The 17,099-nt window shown below is 38.6% G+C and overlaps 1 protein-coding gene across 1 annotated transcript in view; it reads right to left on the bottom strand.

Annotated features, from left to right (window-relative positions):
- MYO16 (myosin XVI) overlaps positions 1–17,099 on the bottom strand; it is a 385,808-nt gene that overhangs the window by 271,910 nt on the left and 96,799 nt on the right. Inside the window, exon 2 of the mRNA XM_086741186.1 lies at positions 7,709–7,972. Coding sequence (XP_086597312.1) covers positions 7,709–7,934 — 226 coding nt within the window. The 5' untranslated portion in view covers positions 7,935–7,972. The remainder of the gene's footprint in view (positions 1–7,708; positions 7,973–17,099) is intronic.

A 17,099-nucleotide genomic window follows, 5' to 3' on the forward strand; every position in this document is an offset into this window, starting at 1 on the left:
TTAAGAGCGCAGAGAAAACCGGGAAAAAGTACTCATATTAACACCACCTAATCTTGATTCACCAACCACATTTATATTTCTGGCCTTTATGGTCTTGGTGTAATACATGTATAATAAGGCTGTATATATAGTAAAATACTCCTTGCATTTAATATTTCTCATAATACTACTTAAAAAATTTTATCCCTGCCTCTTCAGAAGGCTGTAGCTGAGACAGTATACAAAAGAAATGCTAATTAAAGTACCTTTGGGAGGAGAAGAGAATGAAAGAAGTTGGTATTAAATATTTATCAGAAGAAACAAGGCAGGAAAATTTTTAAAGGTGGAAGTAAACAAGAGTGGGTTATTTTAATTTGGGATGGCATAGAAGATTGATCGGAACTTCCACACAGAAGCTCTTCTCTCTTCAAGAGTCACCTTTTTTTTTAACTCCAGATTGGGGGTTCTTTACCTAATTTAAGGAAACTCTGGTTTAATAAGAAAGACTTAACTTGGCAGATTTAATGCTACATCTGTTTTTCACTTCTTTCGTAAATATTAAGCATAATAGTGTGTTTTAATACTTGGTCTTTCTGTAAACCTGTTTTATTACTGCAATTATCTGTCTTTAGTAAACATATTCTTTCAGTCTTGTCTAGCAGCAAAGATGCGTCTGAACTCCTGACACACAAAAAAGCAATACTCACCCAAGGCTTTGGTGAATTTTAAAAACAAGGCATTGCCATGCTCAGAGCCTCACTTTTCTAACCACTCATCCCAGCACATGCAACAGGTAAAATCAGAAAAGCTGCCCGCAATCAGTTTGAGAAGAGGAGGTATCATCGAACATCTAAAAAGGTAGGCTTTCTGAAAGTCAGAATCCCAAGGGCGGAGAGGTGAACTGAATATATTCCCACTCTTAATTATAAAAACGTTTGCGATGAATAGCCTACATTACACACTCTCAGTGGTCTTCATTCCTCAGCCTCTTTCTCCAGTTTCCTGACACCTGACAACAGATTTCTCCTAATGGAGTCTTCTGTTCACAAACCTGTCACTACTGCCCACGTCCTGGCTCTTCCAGCTTTCTGAAAAGACTGCTGGCAATGGTTAAACCTGACCTCTGAGGATCAGCAAGTTTCCCCTGATATGCTTGCCAGGCACAGGCAGTGCAATCCACTGTTTTCCAGAACAACTTGTCTGGAACCAACCAAGCTGTTTGTACTGGAAAAAGTACAAGCCTATTGTAACAAAATGCAAAAAATAAGAAGCCAGTTAGTAAATTTGGAACCAAGGCAATAAAATAGTAACAGATGTGGTTTACTTCACCCCAGTTTCAGCCTGAGTTTTTTGTTTCAAATGATTTTTATAGTTGGTTTTTTTTTCTGTGAATAGGAATAGTCACTATAATACCTTTGACACATTCTCCTAACCATTGAAAGCTAATGGTCAGCTCATCTGCCACCTCAGATTAAAGACACATGATTCTTTTGAACAGATTTTGCTTTCCCATCCCCTGGGTCCTTTTTATAACCCAAAGTTGTTAGGATGTAAATTACACTCCAGCATCAGCCACACCTGTACCCCCTTTATGCTTCCTTACACATACTTTTAATTTATGTAGCTGAAGTTTATCATAATATTGTACATTACAGTGCTCATGAAAAATAACTAATAATATTAAACCCTTCCATTGCACTGATTATTTCAGTCCTTTCAAATATCATGATATTACCAAATCTCACAATTGCATTAGATCTTTCAAATGCTAGAGATACTGGCATCACGGAGGGGAGGTGAGATGGGATCTCTGGTTTCTCCCCTGCTCTAAGCAGCTACCCCACAGCCCATCTGCTGGGGCTAGGACTCAGTCCTGGGTGGACTCCCCCAGCAGTGGACAATACAGTAAAAGTAGGATATTGGGATCATATGTTTTTTAAACCACTTTTTCCAGGCATCCTCTGGTGAAAGAACGGAGAGTAAGGCTGTCCCCAGCCACCGCATCCTGCTAAAGGCACAGGGCCACGCCAGTAGCTCTGCAGGGTTTGGAAGAAGCCCAGGCGGAGTTGAGGAGGGCTGAGTTAAACACAGATCAAGCTCCACGTCCAAGAAAAGGACCAAAAATCATTATTATAGATGCAGCATTAGTGCTAACACTCACTCACTCTGGTATTGCGGCTATTTAGAATCACAGTGCTGACACAGAATCAGCATACTGTCAATCAAAACGATGAAATCAGTGTTAATTAAGTTTAGGGAATCTGCATTTCCCTTTTGAAATGCTGATTTTCACAAGGATACCTCTTTTGTCTGAAGACCGAGTGGATGGCTCTCTGGACTTCCTACCCTGACCTTCCACACCCTGCCAGCATAGCAGACCTTATGGTATACATCATGACTACATTACAACTTCGAGTTTTCGTAACAAAAGATACTGCATATAGAAAATTTCTGATGGTCTTATGATTTGGGTAATGTTGTAGAATTTCTGAAATGCTGGCTTACAGAATATATCAAAAGGTGACTGAAAGTAAACCCAGTTCTTTAATTTCCCTGCTCTGTTAGATTTTGGGTACAGGACTGTCAGATTTACTTTTAGCTACTGTTTTCATTATGGCAAGTTTATCTGTCAGTTCACGCTCAAAATACCACCTCTTTCAAAGCAGCCACTGTTTCCATTGTTGGCAGTGGCAATAATTCCACCATTTCCACAGGAAGGATGCAGACTCCTTAATTCTCAAAACGCCAAAATAACAGGATCCATTCAGCATGGCATGAAGCAGAAACTCAACCTCAGATGCACTCAGTTCATTTCCTGGTGAACAAATCAGGACTATGCACACCAGAGAAGAAAATCTGAGTCCATGCTAATCCTAAATGTAGGTGTGAGCATGCCTGTTTCACAGTGGGAAGGAATGGGATGCAGAAGCCTGCTTGGCTACATCTCCCAGTTTGCAGTAGAATTATATGATTGATGTCAGCAGGACAAATGTCCTGCTGTCGGTTATTAACTGGGATTTAACATCTCACAGAACAAAGCTACACAGGATTTAAAGGCAAATGAACTAGAGGTATTCCCTTGCCAGCAGTAGAGATGTACAAAACTGGTGTCAGAAAACACAGTGCTCTCATTTATTCACCAGCTTCTGCTTCTATACATGTTATCACTGAGAACCATAGTTGCAAAATCTTTCAAAATGCTTACTGTTAGTAGTGTGAGTGAACGTGGCCCATCAACAGCACTAAAAAGCATATTACTTTAAAAAAGAGATATTGCAGGAAGATGCAGGGAGAAAGAGAAGGAGGATTTCCCTTCAATCTCCCTGGGTCAGACAAAAGATCAAATTTCAGTTAAAAATAATTTTAATAAATTTTAAAATGCCTCTAAACAGAACAAAGATACAACATTTTGCTAGGTTTTAACTTCGTGAGAAATATAATTAGCATATATTTCATTTCTAAACTTGAGACAAAGGAAGTCACTGGTAAAAATTTCTAGAAGCCCATTCTGAAATGAATTTTAATGCCAACTAATGATCACACCTATTAGCATGCAGTATAAGAGATGCATTTTGTGCCCAGTAGCAGCTGCTATAGTGATTTTGCAGAAGATATACTGCATTCTTAATGAATAAAAAAGACAATGAATTCTTAAAATTCAGATCAGACCCAGGTGTGAAATGTTTGTGCACTAGCCACATTGTAAGTTCATCTTTATACATATTCATGTTACCCCATGTATCTTACCTACCAAACCAGACTATTTCTCACCATTTCCAAATGTGCTGTCCTGTCTATATAGTTTAATGATATTCCATAAAAAATGAGCCCCTGGAGTTTGCTTGGGAAGCTACTTCTAGCCTGTTCTACTGTTGTGTCCTCTTTCCACTTTTTATATTCCCTTCATAGAATTGTAAAACATCCCTCTCTAGGTGTCTTTTATGCCTATAGAATGGGTGTTATTTCTTGCTGAATTATTACCAGCTGCGTTCAGACTTCTTCAGATGTGAGGATTGCTTTATCACTCTCATAGGTTTTCATCTCCTCCTTTTTAATCACTCTCTATAATTCCTCCTGGTTTTGTTGCTCTTCCATGAGTTCCATGCAATGTACCCGCATTTTCTACTTGATCGGTATGGAACTGACATCAGTTGTTTATAACTGGACCCCAAACCAATTAAAACTACCCTGGGATCCACCAACACATACAATTTTGCTTAACAGTCTCAGAAGAGGACAAGAGGACAAGACAATCCCATTTAAGGGATGAAGGAAACACATGGTTGTGGGTAAAGCTTTTAAGAACCCAAGATTTGCAAACAATTCCTAAATACATTTAAAAATTTCAGAAAATAGGCCCAGCTTCAATTCTCTGCGGCTGAGTCTACTCTTTCATAATTTTGTTGATCTATACCCTCTTCCAAGGGTAAAACTGGAAGAAAACTCTATGGAATACAGAATTTTAGCCTTGAAATTTTCAGTTTCATTTAAAAAAAAAATCCCACACCCTGAAAGCCGTGAAGCTTGAGGACTTAAAAGCCCTTTGACCCCAAGGATCACAAAATCAGTACAAAAATTCTAACATTCTCATCACAAAATTGACTCCATCTATGTGCATTCACTTATGTAATTTAAAGCATCCAGGTTGCACAGTCCTCTTCTTGGACATCATAGTCTGCCCATACATCCTAAATGGCAGGATCAGGCTCATTCACAACCTTGTGAGTTATATGATACCTCAAGTGGAATTCATCTCTTCAAAGCCATTGCACTTCAAGCTCACAAAATTAATTACCACCAGGAAAGGTGTTGCATGATAGAATTTAGTCTACTAAAGCTATTTGAGTACTGAATACAGTGCAAAATATCTTTACACTTATTATTAAATATCTCATTAGAAGCAAAATGTCCAGTTTGAAAATTAAATTCTCTCTGAAAAAGTCAAGTCATTCAAACTGCATTAAAATTGCTTTAATTAAAAGCAAACTTAAAATTAAGATTAAAATCAAACTGCTGCTGATTTTTTTTTTCCCAGGATAACCACTTATCTTCATACAGCACAAGTGATTTTATTCTAAGTCATTAAATTATTGTTATTAATTCATGTTAAGGTACTCCTCTGCTACTTACTTGCATTGAGCTACTTTTAAAAAAACGCTTGTTCAATGCCCAGCTTTTCCAAAGAGAAGCTTTCTTAAAAATAATTACTACTGAATTTGGTTCCCTATATTTAAACTGAGTGTATTTGGGAATGCTCTTGATTACTGAGCACACTGTGTAGTAAAAGCCCAGAGACCAGACATGGGTTTATGGAAGAAAGGAAGGCTGCCAGGCTATTTAAAACCTGTCTCCCACCTTTGTTTGCTTAATCCAGTATTATAACCTCTTTCTCAGTCCCCCAGGCCATTTCACCAAAAGCAAGGAGCTGAAGAGATGGTGTGACATTTGAAGAGCCAGGAAATGTATGCCCATTCCCATCCACAGCCTTACACTGCAGTCATTTCTGCCTTACACACAGTGTAGGGGAGGGTTCAGATCTTATTTTTCACACTAGAGCTGCATTTACTCCAGCTGTACAGATAAAGTTGATGTGAAACTGCAGTGAGGTGGAAGATACTCCAAGTAATTACCAGGATCCATCACAATTAGCTTATTGCCTATATATACCCATTAGTAAATAGTGATGTGTAATACGAATGATAAATGTTGAATGAATGACTGAAATATGAATAAATAGACAAGAGAAACAGGTGGTGCCAAAAGCCCAACTTCCTCAGCTATACCTGCTTCAGTGGGATTACTTCAGCCTATGTCTAGCCTGGCCTTACTGATTGAAAACCCATTACCGTTTGGACGCACTAGGCGTGCTTTCAGAGCACATCTTCCAGTGCAGTTTTGTCTGAAAGGAATCTAGTTTACATGCTCCATAAAGCAAGACCAAACAGAGTAAATGGATATGATACTTACTACAAAAGCATATGTCTAATTGGAACTGGAATTCTAATGTAGATATATTCACTAAAGAGTCATGGTTGGATATTCCACTCAGCAACAACAGTAGGAGAGCAGCTTTCATGTCTATGAGTTTAAATATCTTTTTTTAATTTTTGTTTTTATAGGCTCACATGATAATATTCCTTAGTATAGCATTATTCATCTCAAAGCAAACAGGGTCTGGGAACATTTGGCTAAAATCACAACACACGGGCACTCACAGGTCCCCAAGCTGCTTAAAGAAAGCAATCACACCTTTTCATAATCCTGTGAAAGGCATCAAATTCAGGACAGTGTTGTTAGTCCTACTGGGGTTGTCTGCAGGCTATTTGAGCTCCTTGCTTCTGGGGACCTATTTTACCTGTTTCAAGTGCAGTACAACATCCCTGTTTTTCCCTCACCTTACTTTCCGCTGCCTGAGGGATCTTCCCTTTATGCTCATGCTATTCAGTTTCAGCAGTTGCTGAACTTTCTGCTCTGATTCAGGTACATCTCAAGGCCAAGTATGGGCAAAAGACTGTTGGTGCCCCATCACCACTCCAATGAGCAAGATACATTTCTTCAGCATAACTGTCAAAAATAGCCTCAAGTATCTGACTTTTACGGAATGCTGAAAGTCATATATAGTATTCTGCTTGGTTTTTGGAGACAGGTGGGAGCTATGGGAACATGGAGGAAGAAGATCTTCACTTATAATCCCTGTACTTTTACACATTAGGAGAGTGGAATGAAAGGTTGTGAATTTTATTCATAACTTAGTTATAAATTATGTCCTGGGCACTCACTTGAAAAGAAGAGGTCTTTGATTCATTTCTTGTATAGATCTAAACGCATAGGACTATACCTCAGTGATAAGCAATGACAGAGCAAATGCCCATTAAAATAAAGATTCAGGAGAGAGTAAAAAACCCAAACCTAATCAAACTGACAAAAATTAGAAGAAACCTGCCAATTTGTTTGCATGATGTGACTCTATTTCAGAGTCTCCCTTATTCAGGTAGTTTTGTGCTAATGTGATTACAAAGAGCTGCCATAAAATCTCTTTGCAAAGCACTACTGCAGTTCTTTTCTTATATCCCTCCCACACAACAGTATGGGGACTCCTGGAGACTGCTAAAACTTGAGAAATCCTGACTGCAAGGTTTGGCTCCCTTTTGAGGAGTAAATTACAAAGTTCCTCAGATTACTATCGGCTGCAGTAGGGATTTAAAAAATGCCAGGAAACTAAAACCAGAACCGCTAACATGTGGTTATGTATTTCAAAAGGATATAAACATCATTTCACAACCAGAAAGAACACCATTTTGTTGCTCTAGTCAGGCCTGTGTCACTAGTAACAGCAGTCATTACTCCAGATTTTGGCTAAAACTGAGAAACCAATTTTCAAAGTAATGTGTTAAAATCTGTGGCTCACGTAAGTAAGAGGCCATACATAATGATGATCATAGTCCTTACTGGTTTTGAAATATAATAGTTTACACATATATTAACTTCAGACTAAATTCATTAGGTTTCTGAAGGTTTACTCTCAATGTGTTATTCATTTCAGTAACAAGCTATAATGTTGTACGCAACACATGCCTGTATATTCTGACAGTCACTTTATGATTACTATCGTGTATTGTATGAAAACTGTATTTTTCCTAAAGATAGGTAGGCAGAACAAGGAAACTTTTCTTCTGAAACTTTTAGCTATACAAAAAGAAAAAAAAAGTAGTTCAACGTTACTAAGTACCTTCTTTATCATCATGACGTATAATTGCATCCTGTATCATGTCAGCAAGATTAAAACGAACTTGATGATTCTTTCCATGTTTCAGTTTTTTCACGTAGCCCTCCCGTTTCTGGAAGGCTTTTTCTCGTTCGTAATATGCCTTTATTTGGTCACAGCGCATCCGCTTCACCAGCCGCTGCCGCTGGCCGAGAGGGAGGGACTCCAGCAAGCACTGCTCAATTTCCATCTCATGGGACCGAAAAACATTACATAGCTGGAAACAGCCTGTAAGAAATTAAAGACAAACACATTTAGATCATGCAACAGCATATTTTCAAATGTGCCACGAAACCTCCACCAATTTTCTTGTTGTCCTTTCTAACTATCTATCTAGTGTAAGTCTATCATGTGGGCTCCTCGTACTCAATGATGACTATAGAGAGTATATATTATTATCATTTACTTTTTTTAAACAACACATAATTAATTCCAGTAAATCTCTGATGTATATTTTAAAAGCTACCTCAGTTCATGTAAACAAACATGAATAGAAAGAGGTCTAAAAGTTCAAATGTGAGATGAGCAAAATATCTAAATAATTCAGTATAATTCAAGTGGCTCACATTTGCTTACGAGCAAGATACTATTATGCAGAGAAATGCCAGTCTGGTGCCCGTGCTTTCTTTTTATTCATTTTCATCTCGTTTCACGTTAGCAAATTCCTGTTACTCAGTGAGAAGAAAAATCATCATATCATAATTATAATGAGTTCATTAGCATGCAGTGGGTACTCAGGCAACTATCTATTAAAAACATCAAAGTCATTTCAGATGTCTAACTATGTGTATGACTTTTTTTTTTTTTTTGCATTGTATAGAGCCATCCAAATGGAATCTTCTTGAAACCGTCAGATACTGAAATCTTCATATGGAAACTGATCCCAAATGTGTCTTTGATTCAGTTAATTCTAACATTCATAGCATTACCTTTAAGTCAGATTCCTTTTTTGTTGTTACTTTTTTATCTGGTATTTTTACTGGCATTGCAATAACAATGATATTCTCTTCCAGGATGCTCTTTTTTTCCACTGAGAGTGAAGATTATAAGAGACTCCTTGCTGCCAGTTCCTTTTCAGGAGACAGTTCTGTTACAAAAGGAGACTAGTGGACTGTCAGATAATTTTATTGTCTTAGTCCTTGGATGTGAATCCACATCTTCTACATCAATGATGCACCCACTAACTTACCCTAAGACCTTTTGATGTGGTGGCTGGAGACCAGCCAATCACTTCTGATTCTTATGTTCTACTTTATATACATAATTAAATTTTCTTCATACGGGAGCTAAGTGTCCAAATTGGTCATTTCTAAGGACCATCAGCAGCTCAGATGAGAGGTTTCCTCTCCTTAGTTTGATGGAAGAGGTCTTGACTCTTCACATCACCTTCGTCAGTAGATTCACATCACCTTTGTCAGTTAAAAAATACCAAAATTAAGCATTACCGTGCAAATTTAATTCCGCCTTCTTCGTCTACCCAGTTTGCTAAATCTGAAATTACATCATCAAAGGACACCTACCTCATCACAGGGCACTAGCTGAGTAGGCACTGACTAAATGACCACTTTGTTTTCTCCTTGTTGCTTGCTACTAAATGCTATTGAAACCCTGCTCTGAAGGCATAATTAATAATTTCCTGTCAGGTTTTTGTAAAGCTCACATCATCGTAGCATATAAATGCTTCACAAATACTTATTTATTTTCATTAAACAAAGAGGGATAAAGGGGTATTCTTATCTACATTCTCTACTGAAGAACTGAAAGACAATTATTTCCTTTTAAATCACTGACTTTGGGCATCCAATTCAAGAATTCTATATTATTTTCTTGACATTATTTGTTTTGCTTTAAAGGCACAGTATTCTATAATCGATTATGTATCATAATACTATAATAAAATACTATCAAAGTGATAGTCCTAGGTCTGTATGCCAGTCCCTCTATAAATTATATCTACTACATCACATATTTATTTGTTATATTATTTTTATATTATTTTATTTTATAAATTATGTATTGTATTCTATTATATATTATATGTACTCGCTATTAATCAGAATGCAAGGTCTCAAATCAAACTTCCCAAAATTGAGGAGCATACACTTATGCAAAGAGTGCCCAGAGTGTCATGTTGAGAATTTCCATGTCAGAAGCAGACACAGAATACAGTTCTACAGGTCAAGTTCAGACAACTTATTTTAACAAAGCCTACCGTTTCCCTCCCTGTAATTTCTGTTCCTTTCTTAGCATGCCCTTCTAGTTAGGAGAAAATGAGTTGTCAACTAAAAAAAAATGGAAACAAGTATTGGCTTACATTAAGCCAAAACACAAACCCTTTCTTTTCGCATGTCAAAAGCCAACAACTCTTTCTGCATAAAAAAAAATTTCCATTTGACTTTAAATGATATGTTTCATTTCTGAAAGCATGTCGGAAAAGACAAGGAAATGAAAGGGCAGCTCTGTAAAGCTGCAGAAGATGCAACTTTATTCCCTGCTTCAGTTCCAGTGTTCAGAGCGTTCAATCAAATAGGAGGTCTGCACTCAGACCAACCTCAGCCCAAGGCGGTTTGCGACTGCATCTCCTTTCTGTCATGACAGCACTGGGAAATAAGAAAACGTCAAATCTTCCATATTAGAATTGCTCTGCTTTGTATAAAACATCTCAGTACCCACGCCTTAGGCCTACACAGTATTTTTGGCTTGTAAGACTCTAAGCTTATAGCCTAACACTTCTAAATCTGAGTACAGTGCGTGCCAGCCAGGCTCACAGCCTCAGACGGAAAAACCAGCATGCTCCATTAAACCAGGTTGGACAATGCAGCTGGGAGTCCAGCCGTAAAAGAGTTTTACCTCTGCTCTGTTCCTTCCTTCTCTTTTATGAAGGGAAGAAGGAGCAGCCATGCACTTAGACTCTGACAGGCTACAGCTGAAGTTGCTGTCTATATTTGGAAAACTCAACAGAGGGGGAGAATTGTTGCTGTTGTTCTAGTCTTAGCTGTAAGTCAACTGTATCTTTACTTTTCCTCAGCTTAGCTCATGTGGAGCCTCTGCTCTTAGGAGGAAGTGCTAGTGTTTGCTGCCACATCACAACCAAGACTGGTGCAAGCTGTAGGACTCCTTTTTGCCACAGTGCTCTTCCAGGGTGAGAAATCAAACAAATTAGCCTAATGTCTTGGTCAAAGTGAGCATAGCAAAGATGAGCTCATACAGCCAGATCCCAGTTTCAGGGAGGATGTGGCTATCTTTGTGTGCTCTGCCTCTCCACTGGGATGACTTTAAGCCTACTTGAGTACCTGCCTGTTTGTCCACGAAGAACAGTGCTTGACTGCCAGAATTGGCCTCACATAGTGGTTCCCAGTGTGTGGTCCGAGTCAAGCAATTCAGGCAGATTGAGAAGAGGATTCCTAACCCATTTGGGCACTGTGAAGTAATGAGTTGCAGACAGAATTTTTTTTCTCTTAGCACATCTGGAACCTAATATATGACGATCAGTATCTGACTGTAGATACAATAGCCACAGGTCAGCAGCCTTGTTAGGTTAAGGCTGGATTAAATAACATAGTATAGATGCAGACAAAGCAAATTCTCTGAATTAATCTTTCAGATGCTCATCTTTAAGGCATGCAATGTTCAGTCCCAGTTTTAGAGACAGGCAGATCCCTGATCTGACCGCGGTGGCCTAGCAAGCATAAGGAACCACCAACAGCAAAAGAGGCAGAGCTTCCTGATTATCACCCCAAGAGAGTTGGACTGAAACCCAAGAGGGTTATAGACATGCTTCCGGAGGAACTTCTGGGGACCGCTTAGTGCCACTTTGAGCAGGGAGTTAATCACTAACATTGGATCAGGTAACCGTGCCTTGTCTAGCAGAGGCTTGAAAACCTCCATCAATGGAGAACCTCCATCTTCTCCTGGTAACTTGTTCTAGTGCTGCACTGCCTTCTATCAAAAATGCCTTGTTTTTTTTTTTTTTTGGTGACCATTACCCCTTCTTACTACTGTCACTACTGAGAAGAGTTCTGCTTTGTCATTTCTGTAATTATCCTGGCAGCCTTCTGCTGCCCTCACAGTCTACTTCTTCAATGTCAATCCTACACCAAGGAGAGACTATGACTACACATATACTTGCAGGTGCAGCATCACTAGCCCCAAGGAGAATCATAGAATTGTTAGGGTTGGAAGGGTTTAAAGGTCATCTAGTCCAACCGCCCTGCAAGGAGCAGGGACATTTCCAACTTGATCAGGTTGCTCAGAGCCCCGTCCAACCTGGCCTGGAATGTTTCCAGGGATGAGGCATCTACCACGTCTCTGGGCAACCTGTTCCAGTGATCTGGAACCCTCATTGTAATTTTTTTTTTCCTTATATCAAGTCTCCTTATATAGTCAAGTATCCTTATATGAAGCAGAAGCAACAATTACCTCCCTCAGTCTACTGGCCACACTCCTCCTAAAATAACCCACTATGTGGCTTGTGTTATTTACAACCAGCATGCAGGGCTGGCTCCCATTCAACTTTCTGTCTGCTGTAATCCCTGCATCCTCTTCAGCAGGCTGCAGCTGTACCAGTGAGTATCAGGGAGTTCCCAGCCTGTACCAATGCATAGGGTCTGTCTCAGGCATGAAAATATGCACTTCCCTTCTCAATCTGCCCAAAGCTTCTCTCAGCCCAATCCTCAGGATTAAGCTCTACTATTCAAAGTATGCCAGTCACTCTGTCCTAATTGAGTAATGCCAACAGCAGCAACAGCTTCAACTGTAAAGAAAACCTCCAGGAAAAAAAATAGCCGCTAAAATCCACAACTTTATTAGGCAGATGTAAATTGTTACTGCTTAAAGACTGACAACTAACTCAGCTACGGCCAGGCTCGAAAGAGAAGCTATTAGAGCCTCCTAAAGAGTAACATGTGCAGCAGGTCCATCCTTTTCTTTTCTGTATATGAGAAAAATGGCACAAACCATCACACTATACTGGTACAAGAACCTTGCATGGGAGCCATTCAAACAGCAGAAGATACATGGAAAACATGATCTCAACCAGAGCTGGTTTTGAGTATGCTAGTCAGGAGGCAGCAAGGTAACATGAGGAAAGGTTTGTGGGTAGGTTGCCTTCTGAATTAATTTGCATAAGACTTTATATCTCATTACATAAGATATCATATTTGAAGACTATTTGATGTGGTTCTTGCCTCAGTGTATGACAAATTACAGTTACGTACAGTGATTTGATAAGGTCACTGTGACTGTCATGGTATATTGCACTGGATAACTCATTAGCAGTGCCTTCATCAAAACACTGAAAACGCTTACCAGGGTATGATTTATTTAATGAGATATCCTGGACCAAAACGACTAGAATAAACATGATTGTCAGTATGTATCTGGTTTTAAGGCCTGCATCTTCTGTATAAGCACACAAAGTAAAAACCTTTATGAAACACTGAAGTATTAAAACCAGAGACTCTTTATTATGTCATATTGGTTATTAACTAGCCCAGGACAAAGGAAGGCACTACCACTGTAACAGGAAAAAAAACCATGTTTCAAGGATGCTTGCTAGTGTAGAGCTCCTTCATTGACTGGGTCCACCCTGAACCACTAGAAAGAGAAAAATCAGTGCAACAAAACAACCTGCCCATAAAATTGTAGCAATTTACTCACAACTGGATAGAGTGTCAATCACATTACAACACAAATTACACAAACACAGGCTTGATCCTGCCTGTACAAACAAGAGAAACTGCTTCCTTTGAATTGTCACCAGTTCTCACTGGTAAGGTAAGAAAAGGAATATTTTGTGGCACTGCAAGCACCAGCTCCTGAACAACATGAAAAGCTTGGGAAGGGTGATGGGATATAAACAAAAAGGAAGAATGTGATTGTTACAGGCATTTTCTTTCATCTCCTACAGGTGACTTGAGCCCAAGTAACTTCATGGTATGTAGGAATGTTTTTGCCATACCTCTTTTCAGAAACCACAGCCTTCCCTTATAGTTCCGTTTCTTATGGCCTTGCATCACTTAACTTTCATCACTTGCTCTGGCATTTAAATTGTGAGTCTAGTCATCCTAAAAAAAATGCACCTCAGATGGTAATTCACATTGTCTGGGCGTGATTATGTTCCTATCTAATCTAGATCACATGTCAGGAGGCATTTCCAGACTGTGAAGCTGAATGGCTATAATACAAGTTCACACAGGCACCACAAAAAAAGTTTGCCACTGTGCTCATACATATTGCATTTTGACTTTTCATGTGATATAAATATTTGCTGTTGCAATTCAGAGACGTAAATACTCTTGGACCCTGGGAATGGTGTATTTTGCAAAGTATGGCAAGTTAAAAAACCTGTCTCTTCATCAAGGCACACACACAACCAAACTGCTGACATTGCTTAATGCAACAAGCATCTCAAATAAGGTGAAACAGAATTACAGTGCATAATGCTTGAAACTACAAATTTGCAAATACTAAGACACATGCTTACCTTTATTCATATAAACATTCATATTGACTTTGATGATATTTTAAACAATGAATAATTAAACTGCTGGGTGTTTGAAAGACTATGGCTTTTACAGCATAGAAACAAAACTTAGAAGGCTTAAATTACCTGGAAAAATGGCAATTTGAGATTCTGAGAAAGTATCTACTCGAGACTGCTACCTAAACAATGTTCTTTAAGCATCTTGAGGTCATTAAAGCCAAAAAGTAAAAAACCCTCTGAAACACACCCTCTGTTTAGCTTGGGTCCTCTGACATTTCAGCTCCAATCTTGGTCTGTTCTTGGAAAAATATGGTATCAGTCCCTCTTCATAACTACAACTAAACACATACATTCTAATTTAGATACTTGAAATTGTCCTGAATTTCAGGGAGATAAAATATTTTAAAATGTCAATAGCTTCACTGAACTGTTAAATAGATTAGCATACATTAAATAGCAAAAATTTGCCAATTTTTTATAAATATTGTACTATTATATGACACTTAAAGCTGGCCAGCTAAACAAATCCACAGTACTAACAAAGATACGCAGGAAAAGCATGCAGTGAGCAGCAAGTGCTTTGGCACTTACAGACCCAGATACGTGGATGGTATCAGTGCAGCTTCATCCAGTTCAAAAAACTGCATTAATTTACATTCATTGTTTGATAACAGAAATCAGACCAGAAATGAGAGCACTGACCCTTTCAGTCAGTGAAAGGGTCTTTGCTCTTATACATAATGCCTTTACTGTACATTGTAATTTTCTGCTACCAACAACGCACATTATTTAAATTTATTATATTAGAAATAATAATTTATTAGTATTTATGCAGCTAAATTGAATTCCATATGAAATCAGTGATATAAATACAACAGTCTAACTGAAGTTATGAAGTCTGGACCACAGATCAATGCATTTTTTAGAGGTGCCCCCTTCAGAAATCAAAAATTATTATATACCATCTACTGATATTCTAGTTTCATAAAGAAATACTTCTTACCCACAGAAGGGATTAGATCAGTTTAAATCCATCTCCAATTGCAACGGTAAGGTAAGTATCAAAATACTCGGATCTGAAAATCCTTTGTTCGGTACAGGGAAATGACTTACCATTTGAACAGCCTCTCCATTATGTTTATTAAGCTGTAACTGAAGCGCGGTGCTCATAACCACTCAGCCTGATTTTAATGGCTAAAGCATTTTTCAGCAGGTCAGCAGTACTCTGCTTACTGTAGTGATGGGCTTATTCCTTGTCTTTTTTCTTAGTTCCCCTCCCCACCCCACAAGCAGACAGTCATGAGGGAGCAATATAAATGTAAACTATTTACCTCGTAAAGAATTTAAAGAATTTAATTAATGCTTAATCTTCTGAGAATAAATTACATAGCAGTAATGGAGCTGATGTCTCCTGTTCTTGGCTCCACAGAGCTTCTTGTGGATGTAATTACAAAGTTAGGGCTCTTAAATGACATGGTATACAAAGCTTCCTCATTTTCTGCTTCACATCCAACTCTGTCTTTGCTGAAGAGCAGTCCTGAGCACATTCAAGCAACCATCCTCTTATGAAACCCTACTCCTGTATGCTGCTCTTCAAGAGCCTTTCAGTGTGACCAGACTGGTAAGCAGGAACTGCAATCAATTTCCAGCCTGATACTGAGAAAAAGTTACTTATCAGACACTATTAATCAACTCTACAGGGTTTCTAGTAAACTCTATTATCTATCCATCAGCAATTCAGTGAAGTTACAGCAGAATTCTCTAAAAATTTGTTGTGTTTAAATCAAAGAATCAACCAGTTTGGGATCTCGCCTTCGTTGTGATAGAAGAGAGCCTGAATAATAACGAACCAAATATAACAGAGGGCTCTTCATTGTCCTTTGTGATTTATGTCATGTAGCAGTCTGTAACATATGGATATTTTATGTTCCGGGTACAAGTCATTAACTGTGTGCCAGCCTATTCAATAAACGGAGCCAAACTGCCTGCCCAGTCACTGGCCTTCAGTGTAATAAAACACGGGTTTCAAATACATACCTAAGGGCTTCTTCCCAGTTTTTAGAAAAAAAAAAAATCATTATTATTTTCTTTTGCCTATCTTGATGCATAGGAAACTCACAGGTCTGATGGTCTGAGAAGAACTGTGTACATCCCAGAGCAGTAGTCCTCAACTGTGCATCACATCCAGAAACTACATGAATGCAAGCAAAATGAACAAACACAATCTGCTCATACTGTTTCTTTTGGTAAAGCTGCTGTCTCAATATCCTCTCTACTGCTGTCATCCTTCTACACTGCCTTGAAGGATGAAACAAAGGTGCAGTCTGGATTCCTACAAACCACAGCATACCTCAAGTACGTTCTCCCTGCAAAAATCGGAACTTTTCGTAAAACAAACTAACACACCATTGTCTGGTTTGGAGCTCTGGAGTTTCCAGCTGAAAAGACTGCCCACTCTCAGAGATGAGCAAAACACACCAACCAATTAATCTCTTCTTATATAATACTCTAAATAATTGAGCTTTTGGAAGATGAAAGTCTGTCTTCAAAGCTGGATTCAGGGCTGTACTGTAGCGTTGACAAATTACCATCCAGACAATAGGCTGAAACATTACCTACTGCCCTTCTGGACTTCAAGGAAGGCTTTTGAGCAACTGGTCTGTGAAACTCAGGATTCGGTATCCCGTTGCCAAAAGGGAAAAGAAAAAATGTTGATTTTGGATACCTCTATTCTAGTACATAAAAAAAGGCAGGAAGCAATCTCTGTCTCTCCAGCTAAGTGTTACATACTGGCTCATGTTCACATGGTGAAGGTTCATGAAGAATAAATTAAACATATCTAGACTACATAGCACATGGTCCTGATTCTCC

The sequence above is a fragment of the Chlamydotis macqueenii genome, chromosome 1 (genome assembly GCF_036417535.1).
Source record: "Chlamydotis macqueenii isolate bChlMac1 chromosome 1, bChlMac1.mat, whole genome shotgun sequence".
NCBI lineage: Eukaryota > Metazoa > Chordata > Aves > Otidiformes > Otididae > Chlamydotis > Chlamydotis macqueenii.